The sequence below is a fragment of the Artemia franciscana genome, chromosome 21 (assembly GCF_032884065.1).
Source record: "Artemia franciscana chromosome 21, ASM3288406v1, whole genome shotgun sequence".
NCBI classification, from domain to species: domain Eukaryota; kingdom Metazoa; phylum Arthropoda; class Branchiopoda; order Anostraca; family Artemiidae; genus Artemia; species Artemia franciscana.
Window position 1 is genome coordinate 29,772,214 of NC_088883.1, and position 26,785 is coordinate 29,798,998.

The window sequence follows — 26,785 nt, forward strand, 5'->3', positions numbered from 1 at the left end:
GCAACGCAGACCATTGGTCAGCATGCAAAAAATTTAAGTAAGAAGACAAATTTAAATTGATCATCACCACATACCATCTTTTCTTATTTCATCATCCAGATCGACTGTTCTTTCTAAGTAATTTTTAAAGATGTGATAGTCTTCTTTGTCTTGTAGAGATGAATATGTTTTTTCCAAGAATGGTGAGTTTTTAAACAAATTAGAGCTGACCTTTGTTACACCAGGCTTTGGAGCATCACGGGTTGAAATGGGCTTTGCTATGAACACCGGGCCTTTACCATACTAAAAATAAAACAGAAAAATTTAAAACAAAAACAATAGCAAAACTTAATAAATAGAAAAGAGGAAAATAATATGGTTTACATTTTATCCACTCGAAATGAAATGTAACCAGACACCTTAGACCTGATTTTTAGCTCTGACGGTCTCAACAAAAGAATTGTAAAAATTATAGAGGCTTCGAAATAAAACCGTTTGAAACTATGCTTTTGATTAAAAATAAATCTGCGAACCAAGTATAGAATATTAGAAGCTACAGTAACGGCATTGGTCAAGTATGGTTTCGAAAGATGGGCTCTTTGGGAGACAGAGGAGAATTTGTTATATATTTCCCAGATGAAGTGTCTACTGATTATTTTGGGGACCCCTCTGGTAGAAAGGTACTTAGAGCTTAAAGATGTATTTGTCAGCTATTAGTACCCAGCGGCGTTTTCTTCCATTTCGATCGTAGAAGAGGAATTTTGGCCCAACAGGACTGCAAAATGCTCGAAAGTAATTCTATAAGCTTTTAAAGGGGTATTATATAGGCTCTTATAGTTATCAAAACAAATGCACTTCATTAAGACAAGAGCCGTTATACACCGTATACAAAACCGTTGTTATACACCGTTTATTCAATGAATGTATAATACAAAATAAAACCTGAGCAGAATACATGAGAATTTCTCCAATGAAGCTATGCGAACCCGTTGTTATACAGCGTTGTTAAACCGTTGTTATACAAAACCGTTGTTAAGCCGTTGTTATACATAACCGTTGTTATGTACCGTTTATTCAATGAATGTATAATACAAAATAAAACCTGAGCAGACTACATGAGAGTTTCTCCAATGAAGCTATGAAAACCCGTTATTATACACCGTTGTTAAACCGTTGTTATACAAAACCGTTGTTATACACCGTTGCTAAGCTGTTGTTATAGAAAACCGTGGTTATACACCATTTATTCAGTGAATGTGTAATAAGAAATAAAACCTGAGCAAGAATTTCTCCAATGAAGCTACGCAAACCCGTTGTTATACACCGTTGTTAAACCGTTGTTATATAAAACCGTTGTTGTACACCGTTGCTATACAAAACCGTTGTTATACATCGTTTATTCAGTGAATGTATAATACGAAATAAAACCTGAGCAGACTACATGAAAATTCTCCAATGAAGCTATACGAAACATTAATGTTTCCAAATTTACAACGGTTGTAGAGAGTCGAATAAGTGCTCACCATCTGCTAGGGTGAAGGCTAGCAGATTTTTTACGTGGTGTACCTAAGCTTTACCCCTGGTTCCCACTCCTGCGTCAATCCGGAAGCAATTTTTTTCTGGCGGAACAGACGTACGACAGAATCGGATGGAGGTTCACAAAGAAACGCAGACTTTTGCGTCGCTGCGACAAACTTTAGAAGAATTCAAACAGCCAAAATTAGCTTTTCAATCAGCTCCATGACTTTAGTTATGATTTTTTTTTTTAAGTCACAACAAAGCATGCGATTTGTCGGATGAGTTGAAATTATTCAGCGCATCCGACATTGCAGAAAAACGAATGGTATTGCATCGTTTGTCGCATGATATGTGCCATTTATCGCATGTCGCAGGATTTTGCGCGAAATCATGGCAGTGAGAACCAGGGGTTAGAACGAAAGTTATTTTAGGCCCACTTCTTAAAGTGATCCATGACGTGGGTCAGATGAGATGAGAATGGAACCGGGATTTTTTTTTTTTTTTTTTTTTTTTACTATGCATCAAGAATGACAGGGCTTAATATTTTGAATTTTTTTTTATGCACAAAAAATGTTTTGAATTGCTGTTTCAGAAGGTAAAATATTTTCGAAAATCAATCGGCTACAATTGTGGTAGTAAAAAATGCTTTCACAAAAGAGAAACAAAACTTCAGCGTGAACAGTGGAAGTTTAAGTAAGGGATAGCCGTCCTCATATAAATGAACTTTTCAGTTTGGTCTGTGGATCGAGAGTGCTGTAAACATCAGAAATTTCTCGACCAAATTAATTTGCCGTTTTCATCAATAAAGTTATCAATAACGCCATCTCGAATCAACAACAAAATGAATTGTTGAGATGAAGGGGCTAATAGCCGTGTTCCCTTTAAAGATCGTAACATAACTTTTCTTTTAGTGAAAACAAAATACATTTTAAACCTTTTCTCTTTTTTACTTTAATAAAAAAGTATGTAATTTAATAATTAAGTCTTTCAGAAAGATTTTCTTGGCACATGAGTAAATTTCGTGCTTTCCAACAGGCACTATGATCCCCGGATAAGCATTTCATAAGCATTTAGGTGGTGTTTTCTCCCCTAAATAATGAAAATACATAAATATAGATATTCTCAATAATGTAAACACTAGTATTTAGTATTAAAAGTGAAATTTAAACTTAGAGAATTTTAGATATTTCAAATCACCGAAAACTAAACAGCTGATTTACTTTGATCTATAGGTTATTATCAATGTTTTGTTCATTAGAGTTTTGGTCACTTTTGACAGGTGTTGCTTTTGACACGTGTCACTTTTTAATTGGAATTCCTTAACTATAATATATTTGGCTATTTCCATTTATTTAGTTTTTTTTGCTGCTTTTATCGTGTAGTATTTCTTCATATATTTTACAGCAAGAAGCATTGTTCCTTAAGATATATACACAAGGAAGCGAAAAAAGATGCAAGGTAAGAAAATTGAAAATACTAACCTTGGCTTGATACTCAGCAATGGCTCGGTCAATATCATCAGAGTTAACACTTATCAGGCTGTCAGTAAAAATTATTTTAGCTCCAGGATTTTCAGTAGCTTCTTCCCCAATTACAGTTGCCTTGTCTCCGATCATTACGACTCCTTAAAAGAAAGAAGGTAAATGACGTATGCCACTTTATTATTAAACGGCCCCTGACAGTTTGTATCTTAATATATTTTGATACTTTAACCCAGCGTATTTACAAAATCTATAAAATAAACTGTAAAAATATTTTTTATGTCTTACACATTACAGAACATATCTAATCGGTTAAATTATTTTATTCTACTATTTTATTTTTCTCTTCTCTCTATAAATTAGTAAGTCACTTTTTCTTTGACTAAGTGATTTGAATTTCTTCCAACTTTTTACAGGCCAAGGAACCTTTAGGAGGATAGTGTTTTATCGTACACTTGTTTGGGAGGATAGTACAGCGTTTTATTGTACGCGTGTTTAATCATGAATATATTTTGTCATAACCTCCTTCTACTTATGCTCAAGGCTTTCAATCTTCAGGGATCTCTTCATGTAGACACATATCGAAAATTTAAAATTCACACAAGACCGTCAAATAGCCTAGAATGACAGGCAAACAAGCAACCAAAGCGTTAATTTTAAACACATATAAAATTATTGTGTGATATTTCCTATTCTACATTTTTTTTCTTCACTTCTCTCTGTCAGGTATTAAGTGACTTTTTTCTTTGAATAGATGATTCGTATGTATTCCCTTTTTTTAGTATTCTCCTTTTTTCCTACTCTCCATTTTTTTCACTTCTCTTTATAAGTTATTAAGCGACTTTTTTCTTTAAATACATGACTCGTATGTATTCCCTTTTTTTAGTATCCCCCTTTTTTTCCTACTCTCCATTTTTTTCCCTTCTCTTTATAAGTTATTAAGTGACTTTTTTCTTTAAATACATGATTCGTATGTATTCCCTTTTTTTTAGTATTCCCCTTTTTTTCCCACTTTCCATTTTTTTTCACTTCTCTTTATAAGTTATTAAGCGACTTTTTTCTTTAAATACATGATTCGCATGCATTCCCCTTTTTTAGTATTCCCCTTTTTTTCCTACTCTCCATTTTTTTCACTTCTCTTTATAAGTTATCAAGCGACTTTTTTCTTTAAATACATGATTCGTATGTATTCCCTTTTTTTAGTATTCCCCTTTTTTTCCTACTTTCCATTTTTTTACTTTATTTCACTATAAGTTATTAAGCGACTTTTTTCTTTAAATACATGATTCGCATGCATTTCCTTTTTTTAGTATTCCCCTTTTTTCCCTACTCTCCATTTTTTTCACTTCTCTTTATAAGTTATTAAGCGACATTTTTCTTTAAATACATGATTCGTATGTATTCCCTTTTTTAGTATTCCCCTTTTTTTCCTACTCTCCATTTTTTTCACTTCTCTTTATAAGTTATTAAGCGACTTTTTCTTTAAATACATGATTCGTATGTATTCTCTTTTTTTAGTATTCTCCTTTTTTTCCTACTCTCCATTTTTTCACTTCTCTTTATAATTTATTAAGCGACTTTTTTCTTTAAATACATGACTCGTATGTATTCCCTTTTTTTAGTATTTCCCTTTTTTCCTACTCTTCATTTTTTTCACTTCTCTTTATAAGCTATTAAGCGACTTTTTTCTTTAAATACATGATTCGTATGTATTCCCTTTTTTTAGTATTCTCCTTTTTTTCCTACTCTCCATTTTTTTCACTTCTCTTTATAAGTTATTAAGCGACTTTTTCTTTAAATACATGATTCGTATGTATTCCCTTTTTTTAGTATTCTCCTTTTTTTCCTACTCTCCATTTTTTTCACTTCTCTTTATAAGTTATTAAGCGACTTTTTTCTTTAAATACATGACTCGTATGTATTCCCTTTTTTTAGTATTCCCCTTTTTTTTCCTATTCTCCATTTTTTTCACTTCTCTTTATAAGTTATTAACCGACTTTTTTCTTTAAATACACGACTCGTATGTGTTCCCCCTTTTTAGAGGTCAAAGCTCCTTTAGAGGGATAGTAGTGTTTTATTCTTCAGGTGGTAGTACAACTTCTAAGCTACGTTGTCTTTTCACACGAGAAAATACCTACAAATTAATTATTATTTTTATTATTATTATTTATAAATTATAAATTAATTACAAATTAATTAATTATTATTATTATTATTATTTAATTTATTATTAATTAATTATTTAGGTAAATCTTTTGCAGTAAAACTGCTTTAGCACTAAGGTATGGAACAATTATTTAAATTGTTTAAACCATTTTGCATTTTAATAGCTTCAGAGTTTCAGGTTTGAAATAAATTCACCAGCCTTTGTTCTATTTCAAAATTTCCTTCGGGTATTTGTTTTATCTAATTGTTCTTGCATATTAATTTCACAGCAAGTTTTAACTCTGTAAGTGAGTTAGAAGCTCGAAATCTTACACTGTGAAACACGGGTTGTGAATTAAAGAGGGAAATCACCTTCTAGATTTTTTACTCCTCTTTAGATTTTAGAAATAGTTTTTTCTTCTTATTTTCATTTAAAAAATGCCTTTCTTGGTATTCTCATTGAAGTAAATCGAAGAAACAACAAAACCACTCCCTAGATCTTGAATAATAGATTAAGTCCCTCCCCTCCTACATTTTGATAACTGGTCACCCCTATCTGAAACTCACCATTCGTCTCTTTTATAAGATGACCTTTTTTAGTAGCGGTCCCAAGTATCATCAAGTGCTTCAAGTCTCTTGGTTCAAACGCTCCTTTGATAGTGTGATCTAATATCAAATTTTTCCTGGCAACAGTACTTCCGTGATATGGGTCTATAGACTCCGGAGGTGTCCATCTCTTAATTCCATCATTCCTTGGGACAATTAGGGTAAGTTCTCTGATTCCTAGAAAAAGACATAACAACAAGTTTAGGTTTTCAAGATATTTGAACAAAGCAAAGAGAGATGTTATGCTGAAATCCCGTATCTAAAATAAGGACAGTGTCCTGCATGTTTCCTGCCAGGAGAGCAAGTCGGGAAAGTAAGAAGGAGCTAAAGGAAGACACTCGGTCCCCTTTTGATCTTGAAAAATGCTTTTTTAGGCATCTTCATAAAAAAATGCCCTTCAAGTTTTGAGAAATGCCATTTCTTGTGTCTTCATAAAAATCAAAAATATTCCTAACCTCCCTCCCAGACATTTTATCGATTGAAAACCAAGTTTCCGAAGTTGTAAGAAATCGTTACACGATACCTGTGGCACCTTATAAGGCGTTATGTGACATTTTTGCTCATTGAGGTCTTTCTAGTTTTTTTTTCTTTTCTTTGGCGCAGCTTATTAAGCGAAATATGCTCGATATATTTGTCTAAACTTTATTTCTACATCTCTATTGGGCATCAAGCAATATAGAAGTTTGCTTCTAAGTGTTCAATATAGGTTTTTTCTAAATGTAAAAATAAACATAAATTTTAGCTCTCAACACAAAAATCGTATTTGTCTTATCTCGAAGATTATATTAAAGCTGTCCTTGTGCTAATAGCCGCTTCTTAATACAAAAACCCTAAACAAAAGTCTTTCTTAGAATTTTGAAATAATTTCTTGGACCACATTGCCTATTCATTTCAAATTAAACTGAAATTATAATATAATAAAGAGTTGAATTTAAAATTAAGGCAATAACATTAAAGCGTTGTCAAATTTGACAATTGATCTTGTTTATTTATTTTCTCAACCCAACGCGGCAACAGTGACCCAACCATTGTACTTCTTTAAAAAAAAAGTAATAATTTTGAAACAAACAAATTAAGAATCTTAGAAAAATTTTATTTTTAAGAAAGAATATCGCTAAAATGGTGCTAGGAGGGGGGGGGCAAAAATGTTTCATTTTAGCGTCCTTGATACTTTAATTTCGCTAACCAGTGGGTTTGCTCTCTGTAATATTGAGCCCTTGAGTTATTTACCTTGGTCTTTCAGCTCATCCTCCAGCTCTGGAGTCCATTCCAGATAATTTGCAAAATCTGAATATTCTGTTTTGTTCTTCAGAGCAGTGAGAACCGCTTTGAGCAAGGGGAAATTTTCGAATGGCCTAGACTCAGCAAAAGTTTGCATGTGACTGAAAGGTCTCGGGACGACTATCACATTAGGAACAAAGCCTTGAATAGGTTCTCTGTGGAAAGGAGATACAGGTTCTTTCTAAAAATAAATTTTGATATTAATTATAAACCATTTTAAACTAATAATTGTGGATCAACTTATAAATATGTCTAAAAAAGCTGTGTTGCAACTATTACATTACATTAATTCAATCTGGTTTTATCTTTTATGGGGAGACTTTAAGGGAGGGGGACATTGACTAAAGACTAAAGCAATTTTCACTGCAAACAAATATAAAAGAGATGTCTATCAATAAAATTAGTATTTTCGGAGCAATTTCAGTATTCATATCAGTTAAATCAAGCTACGTGTTATAACTGTTATTTTACATTCTGAGTCTCGCCTTCTTCGAGAGGGGGGGGGGCTCAAGTCAAAGAGAGACTTCAGAGTTACTAAGACTAAAGCAAGCTTGTATTCAAAAAAAGAGATATAGAAGACTTAAAAAAATTAAATTTACTGCTTCAATTTATAATTATTTATTATTTATTTATTTACATTTTTATTTATTTATTACTTTGCTTAAATTTATTATTTAAATATAATTTATATTTGAACATGAACAAGCTAAAAATGAAATGTAAAATATAATTTTAAAGAAAATAAACAACAGTTTTTTTTCAAAATAAAGTAGAAAGCGACTTAAAATGAACAAAAATTATCCTGTATGTTATAGAGGTTGCTTCCTCCTACCTTCAACCCTCTTCCTTCACGTCCTTTCACCGAAGGCTTATTATTACATTACTTGGAGCATTTTTGAGTCCAACAAAAATTATAATGGAAAAATCTTTCCATTATAATGGAAAGACAGTTGATAATTTTCAATTGTTCTTCAAAACGTGGAAAAAAAATTCGAAAATTAAATTGCAAAATGTTATTGCACAAAGCAAATGCACATCAATAAGTTTTCAATTCTTAAGGCATTGGGAAAATAGGCCTTGTATTATTTCCACTGCTCTTGTCTTAGAGCCTCGATTATTTAAGAAATAGGTTAAATTTTAGCATAAAGAGCGGGAAGTGAAGGGGGCAACTCCCACCATGTATATATAGAAATTTCTGTTCCTTTTAAGTATCTAGTGTCACTCTTCAGCTTTAAGTGAAAAATCTGTTTATTTGTTTTTACAAATAATAGTTAGTACAATGCTTGTCAAATAAAATCAGAGCACATACTGCAACAATCACAAAACAAGAAACAGAAAATAATGCCAAAACGAGATAACAAAACATATAAATATAAAACAGAACAAACAAATACACAAACATATTTTATCGCCCAACAGATAGCAAAACTGATTTACTTAAAATGGAGTGCTCACCAATCAACGCTGAAATACTTGTATATTAATAGACTCCATCACTTCTAGTCACAGGCTATCCCATTCCATTCAGTAACTTCAGAAACAAGTGAGCGCTCAGCAATTTCTTTTTAGTTTAATGGTATAAATTTTATATTGATGTTGCTGGGCAATGGCTAAAATCGAAACAAGAATCTGGCTAAACACCTTTAATCCCTTTAATAGTTCTACAACCATTGCTTAGATCTCTGCTACTCCAAGAAATTAGAGAAAAGGAATTTGGAACCTGACGAGCCTTTGAGAGTATTGAAGATTCGAAAGACGGGGAATCTTCTTAGTGGCCTTCCTCTATACTTATTTCAATTTTGTTCGTCTAATTTTAGTCGAAAACCCAAACGAGTAGCTATGCTCTTAATAAGTTCGAGCAAGCGATTTATAAATTGTAAGAAAATTATGAGTATTCCTCTGCAGCTGGAGAGAAGGCCTACAGAGCTTTTGGAGCCTACAAAACTTTCGGCAGTATGGAACACTCGAAAGATAGACTCATCTTAGAAGCCATCCTCTATATTTCCAACATCATTTTCGTCTGCAATATTTTATCGACAAGCTTGGTGAGGCTTACCGCATTTTGGAATAAATAAAGAAATATTAATCAAAAACCCAAATGAGGAGCTTATACTCTAAATGAGCTAAAACAAGAGATTTGCAATGTGTAAAGAAATTATGAGTATTTAACTTTTTTAAACATCTTTTCAAAGACAAAAGGAATTGTGAAAGAGACAAATTGACTGTTGTCAAAAACAACAGTCAATTTAATAATGGTCAACTCAAATTGAGGTCAAAGATATTAGAAGCATGTACATCCAACTTAAGTTGGCAAGAGCAAATAAACTTTTACTTCATCAGAAAATATTTTCAAAGTAAATTCTTTAATTGAAGAAGGCAAGTTGCTATTAAAAAAAGGATCCGCCCTAGAGAACTATCCTGAGGGATCTGACTCAAGATGTCAAGTAGGAATGTGACATTTTCATCAACTGTAACTTACTGAGTGCTACCAGATCATTAATTAGTAATAAATTTCCTTAATTAGCATTATAAAAAGGACTGATTTCGCCAGTTACTGGGATTTGCTTATTTATATATTTTTAATTAGGACTGATTTCGCCAGTTAATGGGATTTTTTTTATTTATATTTCAATTATCTTCATTTTTATATTTTTTACCTTATTATTTTTACCATCCCTCAGCCACCCATTTTTACATTAAAATTTAACTTTTGTGTAACGATCTATTGAGAGAAAGGCTCATTTAGTATGTTTGTTTCCCAAAATACATTTCTGAAAATAAACTGCCCTTTCCACAATGAAAGGGGGGCTTTTATGCTCTATACATCCATACTGCACGGTTTAGTCATATATACATTCTTCCAAGTGAATGGAAGCCTAAGATTAATCAACCTTTATCTGAATGTTCAACCAGTTCATCTGAATAAATTATCAGGGAAACTTTTTAAATGTGGGCCTAGAAAACATTTTATAAACGTTACAGAATTTCCTTTTCCAGAAGAAATTTCTCTGGCCTCCACCCTAATACCTGATTCACGACTGAATGATACTCTGCAACTGTTAGTAAAAATGGATAGATATCCCCAAACAGTTTTTTTTTTACTGGAAATACTTTTTGGAGCGAATGCTACAATTCGTACCAATATGGTTTCAGATACTGGAAGGCCAAATAAAAACCATTTAAAAGGACTATGAACGGTAAAAAGTAACATTACTGTACATACATCGTTTTAATAGACAACACTTTTGCATAGAACAAATACAGCTAGTAGGTAAATTCTGAGTCTTTTAATTTGTGACTGAGTGTCAAGAAATCAATAAAAGCTCTTTTGACTACAACAAACTCAGCTACTTGGCGAATTTCAAGTCTTTTAATTTGTGACTCGGTATCAAAACATTAATAAAAGCACTTTTGCATAGAACAAACTCAGCTAGTAGGTATATTCTGAGTCTCTTAATTAGTGACTGGGTATCAAAATATAATAAAAGCAACTTTGAGTACAACAAACTCAGCTACTTGATAAATTTCAAGTCTTTTAATTGGTGACTAGGTATCAAAAAATAAAAAACAGCTCTTTTGACTGCTAAAAACCAAGCTGCTTGGTTCATTCAAAGTCATTTAATTAGTGACTGGGTATAAAAAAATTAATAGAAAAGCACTTTTGCCTGGAACAAACTCAGCTAGTAGGCAAATTCTTGGTGAGTTAGTATCAAAAAGTTAATTAGAACACTTTTGACTACAACAAACTCAGGTACTTGGTAAATTTCAAGTTTTTTAATTGATGACTGGGTATTAAAAAAATTAAAAGAAAAGCACTTTTCCATTGAACAAACTTGGCTAGTTCGTAAATTCTGAGTCTTTTAATTAATGACTGAATTTAAAAAAATAATAAAACACTTTTGACTACAACAAACTCAGCTACTTGATAAATTTCAGGTCTTTTGATCGGTGATTGGGTATCAAAAAAATTAATTGAAAAGCCCTTTTGCAAGGAAAAAACTCAACTAGTAGGTAAATTCTGAGTTTTTTAAATGGTGAATGGGTACCAAAAAATTAATGAAGGCACTTTTGACTACAACAAACTCAGCTACTTGGTGAATTTCCAATCTTTTAATTGGTGATTGGACATCAAAAAATTAATAGAAAAGCACTTCTGCATGGAACAAACTCAAGTAGTAGTTAAATTCTGAGTTTTTAATTGGTGACTGAGTATCAAAGAATTAACAAAAAGCACTTTTGCGTACAAAAAACTCAGGTCTTAGGTAAATTCGGAATGTCTTAGTTGGTAAATGAGTATCAATAATTATATATTCTTAATTGTGTACATGTTACCGTGAATGTTCGAAATCTGGTTAATGTCGACATTCCCCGATGTATGTCTGAAATTCATTTTTTCTCTGCTTGGATTCAATTAGCTTTGCAATCCAACTTTTTCAGCTTTATGCAAACTATGATGGTAAGAGTTAAAGTTAGGTTAGGTTAAATTATGTTCGTTTAGGTTACATTAAGCTAGATTAGGTTAGGCTAGTTTAAATTTGGTTGTAAATATCAGAATTGAATGAAAAAACCATACTAATTTAACCTACCCCAACCTAACCAAACCTAATCTAACCTTACATAACCTGTCATCATTAATCCTCGCATTAAATTGAAAAATTCGACTGGCAACACTGACTAAATTCAAGAAGAAAAAAGGTATTTCGGACGTTCACCAGTGAATGTCGACATTTACCAATTTGCGGACATTCACGGTAACATATATGTTATAAGTCCTACAGAAGCTTATTGTGAAAAAATGTTTCCGCTGGTAGATCAACTTTTGATCAACCCTTTGATCAAGTTTTGATCCAATATCATGGGGGCGAGGAGAAAGGATGCAGAAGAGGGTTTGGAAGGAAAACTGGTTACTCTCCAATCACTTTGCTATAGTGGAAATGGAATAGGAAGAATAAGTTTTTTCAGTCTTCTCCTGACTCTTTGCTGGATCTCGTTTTCGGGGAGAATAAATATATTGTTTTCTATTTTTAATCTGCTTTCGGGTTCCCTTAGCTCAAAGACTTAAAGATTAACTTTTAAAGCAGATCAAGATAGGAATTTTTGTCTTTCTCGTCCTTTTTGTCCTGTGTATGTCACAACTGATAGAGCCATAGACAAAATAAAAGAAACTATTGCAATTAAAGAAAAATTTATTATTTATGGACCACCAAACCTTTTAAAATAAAATATTTGGTAATTTTTACTTTTTTATGAAAAAAGATACATAATTGCTCTCTTGTGTTATAAAAATTTGACGTGCCTTTTTGTTTTGGACCTGGCACTATGTAATTGGTTAGAAAAACGAAATACTTTTAGACGAAAAATATTACTTTTAGAAGTAAAAACAGAAATCCACATTTTTTTTGTAACCGAATTCTACATTTTTGCTTCAAAAGGTTTTAATTGTTGAGATTAAATTTTTAATTTGAATTTTTCTTAATTTTAGTTTTTATTTATTTGAAAATTTAATTTATAATTTTCTAAAGATTTAATTCTAGTTAAAAAGATTTACATTTTGGCAAAAATGCTTTCAAAGAAAAAACACCTCTTTTCTTCCACATATTCCTTTAACTTACTTATGTCGTCACAATTAAATTCAGGCTACAATATTTAGTCTTTTGTGGACTGTTTAAAATCTAGAAAAGTTTTGAAACTGGGGAAAGAATCGTTATTTAGACTCATATTTAGTCCTCAAAAATCTGAAAGCAAGTCGCTTATGGTTCAATCAATTTGGACAAAAACTATAAACTGTAAACCCTGCAAAATTTTAATCTAAGAAGGCCAACCAGTATAAAATTGTGGAAAACAATGAACAAAGTTTGAATTAAAACATATATTTATTGGTATAATTTGACAAAAACTCACGTTGACCTTACTTTGTATCATCATTAAGTTAGACAAAGAACCTTTCGTCAGGTGTATTGTGTATCTAAAAAAAATACAACCAGAAGTTAAAAAAGTAAAAAAAATTAAAAACTATTAATTAAGATTAAATGAAATCAATTAAATTAAACTAATTATTATCAAATTTTATCAAAATAATAAATTATTTAAAATATAAATAAATATATACAATAAATTATAAATATAAAATTACTATTAAAAAATATTAAAATTAAATTAATTAAATTCAAAATTAAAAATATGAAATAAAAATTAAAATTATTAAAAAATTAAAAAATTAAAAAATTGAAAAATCAAAAAAATTTAATTAAGTTAAAAAAAAAATTAAGATGAAACTTAACACACACACACACACACACACAAAAAAAAAAAAAAAAAAATTCCATTTCAGCCACTGGAAAGCTTTACTGGTAGGAAGATAAAGCAAATTTCCAGATAATCTGGAATCTAGAGATAGCACTGTAGGCTGTTGGTTACTAAACCACTATCTACCACAGTATAAGAAGTGGAATACCTTGTTGTCTGTGTTCTTTTCTGAAGTTTCCAACGGTGATTCATATTTTAAAATATGTTTCTAGAATTTTTGTAGTAGTTTTCTTATGCGCAGTTAAGTTTGTGCGTTTTGATATATCCGACTGAAGGTCTAAGGGCAACAATAAAAGATATTGCTTAGCAACAATTAATTAGAAGTTTATGAAATAGCAGTAATTTTTGTAATCAAGGAAATAATTTTCAGACACTGTATTTTTGTCAACGTAAAATGTTGGATTAAAAAAATCAGCGGCCACAATATTGTCTGCCGTAGCAATATTTAGTATATCCGGAGGTTATTGGTTAAGATAGAGCGAACTAAAGCAGACAATTTTTTATTCAATGATTCAATTTTTTTTTAATGGTATAATTTTTAAAAATTTTACTTAACATTAAATATTACTATATTTTACCAAATTTTATCGATGTTAAAAATACGTTTCTGGATTTTTCATCAAATGTTCTAGCAATAGTTCTGCGCGAAAAAAAAAAAGAAAATTGTTCAACCATTCTTCGAAGAAAAATCAAAGAAAATAAGCGATTTTGGAAAGAAATTCTAGGGTATATCTATGAAGCCACCATAATATGCTTTTTTTTCGAAATGTACTTTTCTTAGGTATGTAATTCATAAGAAAGTTATGTTATTTTACCTTTATGTTATTTACCTTTACCTTTATGCTTGTACCTTTATGTTACCTCTTGTTTTACCATTTTACCTTTATGCCTAGAGCCAAAATTTCAGTGCATCTGATTGTCATAGACACGGCAGACGTAAGTTTTTTTTTTAATTTTAGAGTCAATGAAAAAATTTTGACTACTCTTTGTCTAATTAATAGCTCAATTTCAAAATTCCAGAATGCTTTTTTTATTGCTACATATCTTTAGTATTTTCTAATAAAATAAAACTGCAATATTTATAATTTCATATACTTTTTCACTCCATTCCATTAATTTACCGAATTTTACCGAATTAATTTACCGTTAATTTACCGAATTTACCGAATACCGAAATTTTGCTAAGCTCGGTGTGAATTTCACTCACAAAATTATTCGAAGTTTTCTTTAAAAATTTGTATTTTGTTTCAAATTTCAAGTTTTCTTTCATTGATGCCTAGCAAAAAGTTTTGGAATGAAATTTGGCAATTTTTGGAAGCAATTCGTTTTGTTTGGATGAAGCAATATTTTTAACTGAGGAATCAGTAAAGGATTCAAAAATTGGTTTTCCATACAATGGAATGGAAAACTTTTGAAAGAAAATATTTACGGATAAACACTGACTGCATAGAAGGTTAATAAAACTAGATTTATTGTTCAAAATTAAGTGACATTAATTCCTGGAAATATCAGCAATAATTGATTTTTTGAATAAAAATCATTTTTTTAACAAAATTCATTTAATAAAAATGTGATTTTTATGAAAGAGAAATTTTTAAAAATGGCTTTTGTATTCAGTAAAGTTTAAATGCTGTTTTAGTCTTTAGAGGGTTTAGTGGAAAGGATGATATTTCTCTTATTTGTGATAATTTCTGTTCGTTTTTTGTTAGGACTGACTATTCCTTTTAATTCCTGTTCTTTTAAGATTCGTGTTAAGCTATCCGGATAAAGAAGTTTATGGCCCTCCCCCTTGTTTTTTTTTTTGGGGGGGGTATATTTTTCCCTTTTTTCTGTCCCATTGAGTCGATAATGAACCGAAAATCTCCGAAACTTTCGAGTGGAAAGTTCCGTTCTAGCAGGCAAGCAGGCAGGCACCACTTTCAAATTGAAGAAGGACTAAAATCTATAAGTGTTAAATATGTGCGGCAGTTACCTGGCCCCACAGTTCAACTGGCTGCAAAGTCAATTTAGTCCCTTCTTTCGATGCTATTTTGTTGTTATTTTTTCACACTGAGGAATAGCCTTTGATCCTGTGATTACTGATCAATAGCGAAGAATCAAAACCAAAGTGTTGCTCTCGCAACACTTTAGTCGACGAAGCCGGACAAAGGTTGCCGCAACACTTCACGTTGCCCGGGCAACGTAGGTCTAGTTTTTCTTCAATGTAAGTTTTAATATTGTCATTTCCTCCTCTTCATAACGTTCTCCATACAATTTTTTTTTTAAACTGGATTGATCTTTGTTTTTTCAATAAAAAATTATATGCTACTTGTGAAACATTTGGAATGTTTTTGTTAAGATTTTCTGGCTTAAGAGCTAAAATATTGGACCACGATTTGAATTTGTTGTGAAACTTGGACATGTAGTTGGTATTCCCAATCGCTCATGATTTTGTGAAATGATTTTTAAGTTAGCCTCTCTTAAAATCTGAGTCGTTTATAGATAAAAAAATTTGTAGAGTAATACATTTATGCATGAAAAGTGTTTATCAATTTATCAGTATTTAAATTTGCAATATTTAAGAATGTTTCCTAATGAAATGCCACACAATTTTTATTTCTTAAATATTGCTAAGAATATTATTGCTATAAACATTTTTATTTTCTTAAAATTACTTTTGTTATGTAAAGAATAAATTAATAACCAGCAAAACTAGTTTGAAAACAACTTTTCAAGTTAAAATTACTGCGGTCTGAACTTACTAGACCACAGAATCCACAACTACTTCGGCTAAAATCAAACTATGAATTATATATAAACTATGAATATAATGAATTATATATAAACTATGAACTTAGTAGAAAGTAGAAAGAAGAAAATAGAAAATAGAAGTAGAAAGTAGATGTCTGATGTTGGTAGAAAGTAGCTTTTGAAGTATGATGTTTCAGTTAGAATGATTCCAAATTTTGCTTAAGAACGAATTCTAACTGAAACTCTCCAATGTGCTCTTTATACTCCTCTACGCTTTTGAGTTCTGGAAAATAAATCAACAGCTTGACAAGAGAATTTTTGCATTTAAAAATATGTGCCTAAGAAAAATTTTAAATATAAGCTGGCAACAGAGAGTCAGTAACTCTGAAACTCGTAATACAACAGACCAGATTCTCATTACTGCTGTTATAAGGAAGAAGAGATTTGGGACATGTGCTCCGTAAGAAAAAAGGTCACCTTTCTCCGACAACCTACGACTAGAAAACGAGGAGAAGAAGACAGCAGAAGATGAGTTCATCCAAAGAACACTTTCCGACGAACTTTTGACCGAGATCTGAGGACGGATGAGACCTCGCTGTTACCTGAATGGGAAGATGTCACCACTGCAACATCCCTCCGGGACGAGTGGAGACGCTTCATTGACGCCCGATGCACCTCTTATGGTTCTGGAGGAACTAAGGTCTAATGTAAGGTACTGAAACTCACCAATCGATGCAAGGTTTTTGGAATTAGGTCATACACTTTGGTCGATAATTGGGCCTTTTGGGGGATTTAATGTATGAAAGCATTCTATTCTGAGAATTATATTGGTTAGATACATGTTAGGTATTATATATGGTTATGTATATTATGGTTATATCCGATTACGCATATATATAAAATTATTTATATATATATATATAGTACCTTGTTTTGTATTAGGTATAAGATACATGTACATATACACATTTATATACATAACGATGAGTTTAGCCAAAATGATTTCAGGAATTACCAAAATATTGTCAATGATTACCTCCTTATGGCCCTCAGATATAGCTTGGTTAATATCCTCAAAGTTTACAAACACCATGCTATCCGTAAAGAGGATTGTGCCAGTTGAAGTTTCCATTCTTTCTTCCAAAACAGCTTTGTCACCAATATTTATTTTGCCTTAAAAAGTGAGAAACAAAGTAGATAAAATAAATTGAGAATTTGAATTACTTACTTTAGCAAAAAACTGAGTTTTAAATTATAAGGAAAGATAAATAATAAAATTCAATTTAAACAGGCTTATATCTGATATAGCAAGCTGAACTCGATACAGAAATAAGTTACTATAAATACGAATAATGAAGCATAAAACCTTTTCTTTCAAGAAAAAACAGATATTTAGATTATCTATTGGTTTTAGACTGTGTTAAATTTATTAAAATTTCAAAAAGTATTTACTCGCCCGGCTTGATCCTGGAACCTAGTCATGGTAAGATTTTACGCATCCATCTCCATATTTTAGGGAGTTTCTGATCATTCTGGAATCCCAAGTTCGCCTCAAATTTAAGATTAAATAAAAATAAAGAAGTTTTTCAACTAGAAGTAAGAAGCAACATTAAAACTTAAAACGAACAGAAATTTTTAGGCATATAAGAGGGTTCACCCCTTCGTCAATACCTCTTTCTTTGCGCTAAAGTTTGAATTTTGTCCCAATTTCTTAAGAATGACTCCTGAATTACAAATGTGATTTAATTAGAATAAATATTACTACTACTACTACTAATAACTCTCTACAGCACCAAGCCACCTGAGGCCAACACAGCTACGCACGCTCCTCCTCCAACCTAATCTATTTAGAGCCTCCCTCTTTACACCCTCCCAGGAATTTCCCATTTCCTTTAAATCTTTATTTATGACATCCTCCCAACCCAGACAAGGACGACCTGCTTTCCGTGTAGCCCCAGACGGTTGGCCAAAAAGGACAATCTTCGGTAATCTGTCATCCTTCATCCGTAGAACGTGGCCTAGCCATCTCAACCTTTCTTTCATTATAGCCCTAGAAAGCGGGATTGAACCACACTTTTCGACATACGAAATACGGGTCAGTCGGAGCTCTTATAAAAGTATTTAAAAAAAAACTTTAGCGTAAAGAGCAAGGTATTGACGTGTGTTTTTTTTAAAGTGCTAGGATATCCAGCTCCCCTCCTTGGAAAATTCCCTTCCCCATGAAAAATTCCTCCATCAAAAGGTCCTATCACGTAATACCCCTGCTGCCGACCCCTATCCCAATAGAAAATCCCACTGAAAACGTCTGTATACTTCCTAATAACCAATAAAATATGTAAACAATGGGCATAGCTCATAACTTGCAGCCCTTTTCCAGGGACTTTGAGGGGGTTAAGTCATCCTCAGACATATATAGTACATTTTTCAACTGTGCTGAACAAAATGGCAATATCAAAATGAAGATAGGGTGGCTTTGGAGAAAAATGACCCCGAGAGGGGGCTAGCTGCTCTCCAATATTTTTGGTCACTTAAAAAGGTTATTAAAACTTTTGATATCCGGTCAAATGAGCCCTCTCTTGATCTTCTACATTTCCTGGTCTGATATGATCACCACTGAAGAAAAAATAAACATAAACAAATAAACACACATTCGAGAACTTTATTCAGGGAAAAACCCCAAAGTTCCACATTTTTTTTACATAGGAGCCTGAAACCTCTACAATAGGGCTCTCTAGTATAATTTTTGAAATTTTGAAAAACAGGGTCCTCCTGTTTTTCAAAAATTGGGCAAATTTTCTCAGGCTTGTAACTTTTGATTGTTCCTATTAAATTTTACAAATTTTGAACAAGCATCGAAATTCAATTATTTTGCTGTATCTATTGTTATCGAGACTCTTTTTCTTAAAATTTCAGTTACTATTGAGCTGCATCGCTCCTTACTTACAGATCGTCACCATGAACTGTTTGAAACTGAAGAGGAACAATATTACACCACTCGATATTTCTGTTAACCTCACTAAGGCTTTTCCTGAATTTGTGAGCGCTCCGTTAACTTGAATATTTAATAAGAATACAACATCAAGCCGTTACCCATAAACTTGAAAAAAGGGATTCATAGCCCCTATCCTCCCAAAAGAAGCTGCCTTTCATTTGATGGTGTTTGGCCTATTATGATGACCTCTATTTTTTTGCAAGATCTATGAAAGTTTCATCGCTGGAGGGGGGGGGGGGCTGAAAACCTTTGTTCAGCATGAAATTGACCCTCAGCAATTTGGTAATATTTCCAAAACGCTGGATCAACTCATCGCGACTGACCTAAAGAAAGCTTTCAATTTGATCTGCCATAGAACCCTTATCCGCAAGCTATTCAGAAATTTTAATGTTGATACACGTTTGGTAAAAATAGTTGCAAATTTTCTTTCAGAGAGAAGTAAAAAAAAATTTGCACAAACCAACCTATTCTAATCCCTAGCCAAACTGCTGTGCAGCACCCCAGGGAACAATTTTTGGCCCTGTCCTTTTTTTGGCTATTGTAAATGAGCTGAAAAATGATGAGTCGGATCGCTTTAAGTTCGTTGATGATTTATCCATACCGGAGCCTGGTGGAAAAAGTATTTCAAGCGAGGCAGATAGAATAATGGCGGGTTTATCATGCCAGGCTGAAGAGAGCAAAATGATGGTCAATCACAAAAATCGCTCCTATTAACTTTTCTTTTCTGAGGGACAGCTAACCCCTTGATTTACAGCATGTTTTAGGTTGCAGCGTCATGGATATCAAGTTCCTAGGAATATGTGTAACAGATGACCTGAAGAGGGAAAAACAGACACAGAAGATGATCAAATGTGCAAACGTGAATATCCTTCCTTTAAACCTTCTTGGTCATCTAGGGTTGTCCAACCCCCCAATAATTCCGTATTTTAATTACGTTTATTAGACTACTGAATATGCTTGTCTCGTTTGGCATTACAGCCTGACTTCAAACAAGAAGGACCGCCTGGAAAGGATCCATTACCAAGCTCTTAACATATAACATATAGCAGTAACATATGTACATATAAATAGGTAGTAAACATGTAACATAGTTTGTGTGACGATCGATATGACTAAGATTTTTGTATGTTTAGTTTTTGTCTTTTATTATGACAAAAACTACCACTGTCTGGCTTGACCGTGGAAGGCGTTTATAATAAAATGATTAGAGTTTTAGTACAGATCTAAAAGACCGCGTTTTGGGTTTGAATATTAGCATTTGTGATTAACGTTAACGTTATATGTATGTTATATGCTGTTGTAATGAACGTGCAGAACATATTTATAGTGTAGATGGTTTTAATGTCAATTAAATAGATTTTCTTTTCCAGAAAATAATACTCATTGAAGTATCATCTGCTCTACTTTCTGCTCACAATTACTTAGGTATGGGAGAATCTATAATGCTTGCAGTCTATAGATTGTAACATAGATGTCAAATTTAATCCAAAAATGAGCTCGAGAAGTTTTTCCCTGATAAAACTTAGCAATTCAAAAAGCTTAGCTTTAAATAAAATGAACTAGTAAGTAAATATGCACAAAATTATTAATTAATATTAGGTGAAGGCCGCATCCAGGGTGGTGGTGGTTAGGGGGTTTCAACCCCCGCCCACCCCCTAAATGTGTTTTCAACTCGTAAAAACGTAACAAAAATGAATATAGACGAACTTTGAATGCGTTTTTGAGGTTTTTCTGTATAAACCCACCTGGAAAAAAATTCCTTTTGTAAAAAACTCCTTTTGTAAAACCCATCTGACAAACAAATATGGATACGGCCTTGTATTAGGCTAGGGGTTTTTTGTTGAAATATCGGTTTAATAAGGTAAACCGATACCTTATTATCGGTTTATAAGGCTTTTAAAACATATAAATTTATAAATTTGGCTCTGGCCCAAAAAATTATATATTTTCCGTTTTCCCCCGGTCTCTGAAACATGGGACCAGTTTGAATCTTTTTCCCATTCACTGGTTTGCAGTTAATGAGGATACATTTGGCCTACTTACGTAGGTAGGCTATGCCTTTTGAAAATTCAGATAATTATACTAATATGTATGTATTCACAAGGTTCATATATCACAGAGATGAAACACTTAGCATCATATGGTAGGAAAGCCACTGCGCCTGGGTCAAAAAATTTAGGCACTGAAACCTATAAGGGCTAGTAGTATTTCTCTGATAAGCCCTAAGTAACAGTGAACGCTTTGGAACAAATTACTTGATTTGAGGTGTTTTATAACGTTGAGTTTATGACGCCTTAGATTCAATAATTACAATTCTACACAAGGCTGTATCTATGGAGGAGGGGTTGTCCCTCCCTCCCGAAATTTTTGTACGGCTCTTAAAAACGCAATAAAAATGCATATAAACAATTTCTTATAAGTTTTTTGAAGTTTTTTTTTTTTTGTACAGCCCCTTGACAAAAATCCTTTTGTAACCCACACCCACGAAACAAAATCCTGGATACGGTCTTGATATTGGATGTCCATGGATCCTTTTGCGTGGCTTTTTGCTTGCCTTTAGTGTTTAACTTAGCGCGTAATAGGTCTCATAGGTCAATATAAGGTTAGTATAATAGGTCAATATAAATATCAAGAGGCCATGAGTCAGGCAATATGTTAGGTGATGGACTGGTATACAGAAATTGACCATTAATCCATTATGTTAGAAAATGTGAACTTCCACATTTGTAAACTTGATTATAATTAGTCACTTTCATTGAAGTGAGCTATCAAAACACATTTTCGTCCTATTGAAGCTCATCAATCAATCAATCAATCAATCAATTTATTAATACTAAAGAAAACTATTACAAAAGTAAATCAATTAATAGGCCCAAGGAGCTATGCTTGTAATGGGCCACAGAGAACAAAAATAAAACACTTATAAAATATATACAAAAAAAAACAAAAAAAAAAAAAAACAACACTGGAACAAGACAAGATTTTAAAAGAAGAGAAGTGACATACAAATTGGGATAGAATTAAAAGAGAGACAAAAATTATTTAACTGGAAAGACGTTAGTTGAACAACAAAATTAGAAGAGATAGATGCTCGAAAATAATTCATAAAAGCCCAACTCTTGGGCTTTTTGTAAAAATTGTACAAAAATAAGATTTAGTCAGTAATTTTTATATATTCACCTTAGTCTGCAATTCTGCTCAAAATTCAAATATTTGATTTTAAGGTGTTCTCGTCCAAATTAAAATGTTCCAATTTTCAAATTTGAAAAAAAAAAATAACTAAAAGCCATTGTTCACACTTGACTAAGCCACTGCAGTTCTGCATCGTAATCAAAAACTTTAATCTCATAGAATCTTGAGACATCCATCCAAAAATGTTATAGACAACTCTATAGTGACAACAAACCTTACAACAATACGGTGGATAAAAGGAGATCCGGCGCATCCCCCCCCCCCCCGGCGTATTCCCCCCGTGGACATTTCCTCCCGAAAAATTTTCCTACTTAATAACAGGATATTCGTATTCGTAAGGAGAATTCCCCCTCTGTCTTAATAGAAATGTGAATGCAATATTTATAAGATCCAGTAGTTATCCAGGGGAAATATGGATGAATATTTTCCGGGGAAATTTTCTGCGGGGGGAATTTTCTGGGGGGGTGAATACACAGGAGGAGATACGCCTACACCCCGATAAAACCACGTGTGTCAATCATAGGGGTTATGCTTCAATTATTTCTGTTACAAGTAGTTCTTAAAACTTTGTGATCATGTAATGGATGAACTTTCACCAGGAGAGACTAGCAACTACGGTAGGACCAGTAGGACTACCAGTTTGAAGTTAACTAATCTAATTCACTCACCAAGATTATTCAAAGCTACCCTAGGACTGCATTGTATAGACTCAGTTTTCCCTAATTTTTTGAAAAAAAAACGTTGACTATTACCTACAGAGACATTTTAGTTTTAATGCTATTGTAGTGTAAATTAATCATGATATATATTCAATTTTCTTTGAAATCTTCTGCTTTTTTAATAAAATCGTCAGACACTATACTGTAATGGTTTTAAACCATCTCTCCACTTTAAATCATCGAGGATTCAACTGTTTTAACTCTATCATTCTCTTTGGTTGGTCCTTCAGTTAATTAAATAGAAAAAAAACAAGCCTTTTTAACTGAAAGTAAGGACATTAAAACTTAAAACGAACAGAAATTACTCCGTATATGGAAGGGGCTGCCTCAACGGCCCACTACTTACGCTAAATTTTGACTCTTTCTCTCAACTCTACTTTTTAAAACAGTAAAAAACTCAACCCCCTCCCCTGCCCCCCACCCCCCAAAAAAACAAAAAATCCCCCAGAAAGTCTCTGTACACTTCCAGTAACCATTACTATATGTAAAATGGTCAAAGTTTGCAACTTGCAGCCCCTCCCCGGGGACTGAGGGAGTACATCGTCCCCAAAGACATATTTACTAGGTTTATCGGCCATGTTGAATAAAATGGCTATCTCAAAATTTTGACTCGTTGAATTTGGGAAAAAATGAGCGTGGGGGGCCTAGGTGCCCTTCAATTTTTTGGACACTTAAAAAGGGCACTATAACTTTAATTTCTATTAGAATGAACCCTCTAGTGACATTCTAGGACCACTGGGTCGATACAGTTACCCCTGGGGAAAAAACATAAAAAAAATAAACACGCACCCATGATCGGTCTCGCAAATTACGAAATTCAACCATATCTATAAAAAATTACGAAATTCCACATTTTTGTAGATAGGAGCTTGAAACTTCTACAGTAGGGTTCTGATACGCTGAATGCGATGGTGTGATTTTTATTAAGATTCTATGACTTCTAGGGGGTGTTCTCCCTATATTCCAAAATAAGGCAAATTTTCTCAGGCTCGTAAGTTTTGATAGTTAAGATTAAATTTGATAGAATTTATATTTTCAAAATCAGCATAAAAATTCGATTCTTTTGTTCTATCTATCAGTATCAGAATTCGGTGTTTTAGAGTTTTGTTTACTATTGAGCCGGGTCGCTCCTTGCTACAGTTCGTTACCACGAGCTGTTTGAAAAGTCAAGAGATTTACACGGCCTTGCACTTGTGTGTTAGTCTTGGCTCTCAGGAGGCATTATATTGCAGTGAGTTTCTTGACTTATTTATCTTATTTTATTTTTCTTATTTTTTTTTTATTTTTATTTTTATTTTATTTTATTTATTTTATTTTTATTATTTTGACTTATTTTCTTGACTTATTTATGGTCATCTCTTAGTGTTGAGTATAAACATTATGCAGACTGCTTTTAAAGGAAGAATAGTAATATTTTTATCAAGAGTGTTATAGTTCATCAGAACTTTTGACCCTAAATCTGGTCTAGGTTAATACCCGTTTCCATCTTTTCTTAAGATGAATTTTCTTATTCAGAGCGTAATCCCAAAAATAATATTATTTATATTAACATTGAATCTGCAAAAATGTTTATCGCAAGGTTTCATTCTCGCCTTATTTATCATGACCTTTCTCGTCGTAAGCTAACTAAAGTCTTTTTCTTCCAGATTTCTGTCTTCGTTAAATCAAAGCTTTTGTGAAAAAAAGCGGATTCTTCTTTAAAATTTTTACTACTTTTTGTAGCAAATTGTTTAATACTTAAAAAAATTCTTATTGTTCTAATTAAAAGGCCCTTGTGTTTCAGGAGTCGTTATTAAAGTATTTGGACAATATTCGAACTTTAGCTTAAAGAGAGAGGTTTTGAGGAGAGGGCAGCCCCCCTCAGATGCCTAATAATTTCTGATCGATTTAAGTTTTAATGTTGCTCCTTACTTTGAGTTGAAAAAGCTTGCTTTTTTATTGAATTTCCTATCGTTTTTAAAATAATTCCAACAAATCCTGCTCCACCTCCATGGAAAAATCCCCCCTTAGATGAAAGATCATCTAGGAAAATCAATTCCAGCAAAAAATTACCACGGAAAATTAGCCTTAACCTCTTCACGCGTAAAATTGAGTTGATAAAGAGAAAGTAAAATAAATAAAAAGAATTTTGTATAGGAATTCTGGATAATTTCTCCAATACAAAATTACTCCTGAAAAGTTTACCCCCGGAAAATTTCCTCCCCATAGAAAATTCACCCGTTGACCCCCCCCCCCCCAACGCAAAAAATCCAACACCCCCTCTCCCCGAAAAAATGTATGCGCACTTATGCGTACATTACGCGTACACAATGAGCAAATTTTACAACTTAATAACCTTTCCCCAGGGACTGAGAGGGAGGGTCATTTTATCCCCGAAGGTATAGTTATTCGACCTTTCAACTATGTTGAACAAAATGCCAATCTCAAAATTTTCATCAGACGATTTTGGGGAAAAAAGGGCAAGGAAGAGGGCCTATTTCCCCTCCAATCTTTTTGGTCACTTTAAAAGGAAACTAAAGCTTTTAATCTTCGTTCAAATAAGGCCTCTTGCTTTTCTAGGACCACTGGTTCGGTACGTTCTCCTGAGAAAAAAAAATAAATAAAAAAGGATCCGTGATTACTTCTGGCAAAACTACAAAATTCCATGTTTTGGCAGATAGGAGCTTGAAACCTTGACATAAAAGTTTTCTGATGCGTTGAATCTTGCGATGCTATTTTCATCAAGAATCTTTGGCTATTTAGGGGCATTTTCACCCTTTTTCGAAAATAAGGCAAATTTTCTCAGACCCGTAGCCTTTGATGGGTAAAACTAAACTTAATGAATTTCGTATATTTGGAAACAACATAATAAACCAATTTTTTGATATATCTATTGATACCAAAATTCGATTTATATTCTGATTCTGTTTTTTAGAGTTTTGGTTACTATTGACCCGCGTTTCTCTCTACGTACACACTGTCACGACACTACGAACTATTTGAACAGTTAACTTATCCGTAAATTTTCAGTCTAACCGGCATTAAAGAGAAGAAGAATATATCACTAAACTTTAAAAATAAAAACAAACTTTAAAAATATAATTCCAAACGTTAATTATATTTTCAAAGAATCAAGAATCATTCTAAAGTGTAAGAATCGTCAATTTTAAAATTACTCATGAAAAGTAATTAGCATAAGAAAATTGGCACAGTCTTAGGAAAAGGCAAAAGAAACTTAAAATGGAGGCTCTTTTAGGCTTTGGGCGCTTATCCTCTTCTTGCAATTGCAGTCAACTTGTTGGTCAACTAACATTAGGTTTTTTTATAGGTGCAAATTAAATTAATTTAATTAATTAATTAATCAGTTAATTAAACTAATAAATGAAATTAATAAATTAATAAATAAATTAAATTAATTAAATTAAGTTTTTATGGGTGCAATGTCTAAGTTTATAAATTGAATCAATTGCCTCATCTGACACTCATTGCACTTTAGATGCTAACTTTTCAATTTGCACTTTACTGCAGTGCAGTGCAGTGCACTGCACTGCACTGCACTGCACTTTGCACCTCACTGCACTTTACAATTTGAATAGTTGTATAGTTTGAATAGTTTACAATTAACAATTTGACTTTAGACGCTTGTTTGCCTGTCATTCTTGAATTAAATTCTAATTAAAATCAATTAGTTGTGGGCATCCTATGTCAATTTCAAATTCTTGGTCAACCTGCCTGAGACTCTAGACGGGCGTGCCTTGATAAAAGTTAACAAACAAATATTGGTCCAATAAGAGAGGCAAACTTACTTCCACCGTTTAACCGTGCCATTTAACCAGACACTTGGAAAACTATAGGGT

At 32.6% G+C, this 26,785-nt stretch overlaps 1 protein-coding gene across 4 annotated transcripts in view; it reads right to left on the reverse strand.

Moving 5' to 3' along the window:
• Positions 1–26,785, reverse strand: part of LOC136040842 (uncharacterized) — a 291,726-nt gene that overhangs the window by 58,396 nt on the left and 206,545 nt on the right. For all 4 annotated transcript variants that reach the window (XM_065725200.1, XM_065725197.1, XM_065725199.1 and 1 more), the window contains 5 exons: positions 17,083–17,219; positions 6,960–7,191; positions 5,691–5,906; positions 2,979–3,121; positions 75–282 (listed from right to left, as the gene is read on the reverse strand). In XM_065725200.1, coding sequence (XP_065581272.1) covers positions 75–282; positions 2,979–3,121; positions 5,691–5,906; positions 6,960–7,191; positions 17,083–17,219 — 936 coding nt within the window. The remainder of the gene's footprint in view (positions 1–74; positions 283–2,978; positions 3,122–5,690; positions 5,907–6,959; positions 7,192–17,082; positions 17,220–26,785) is intronic.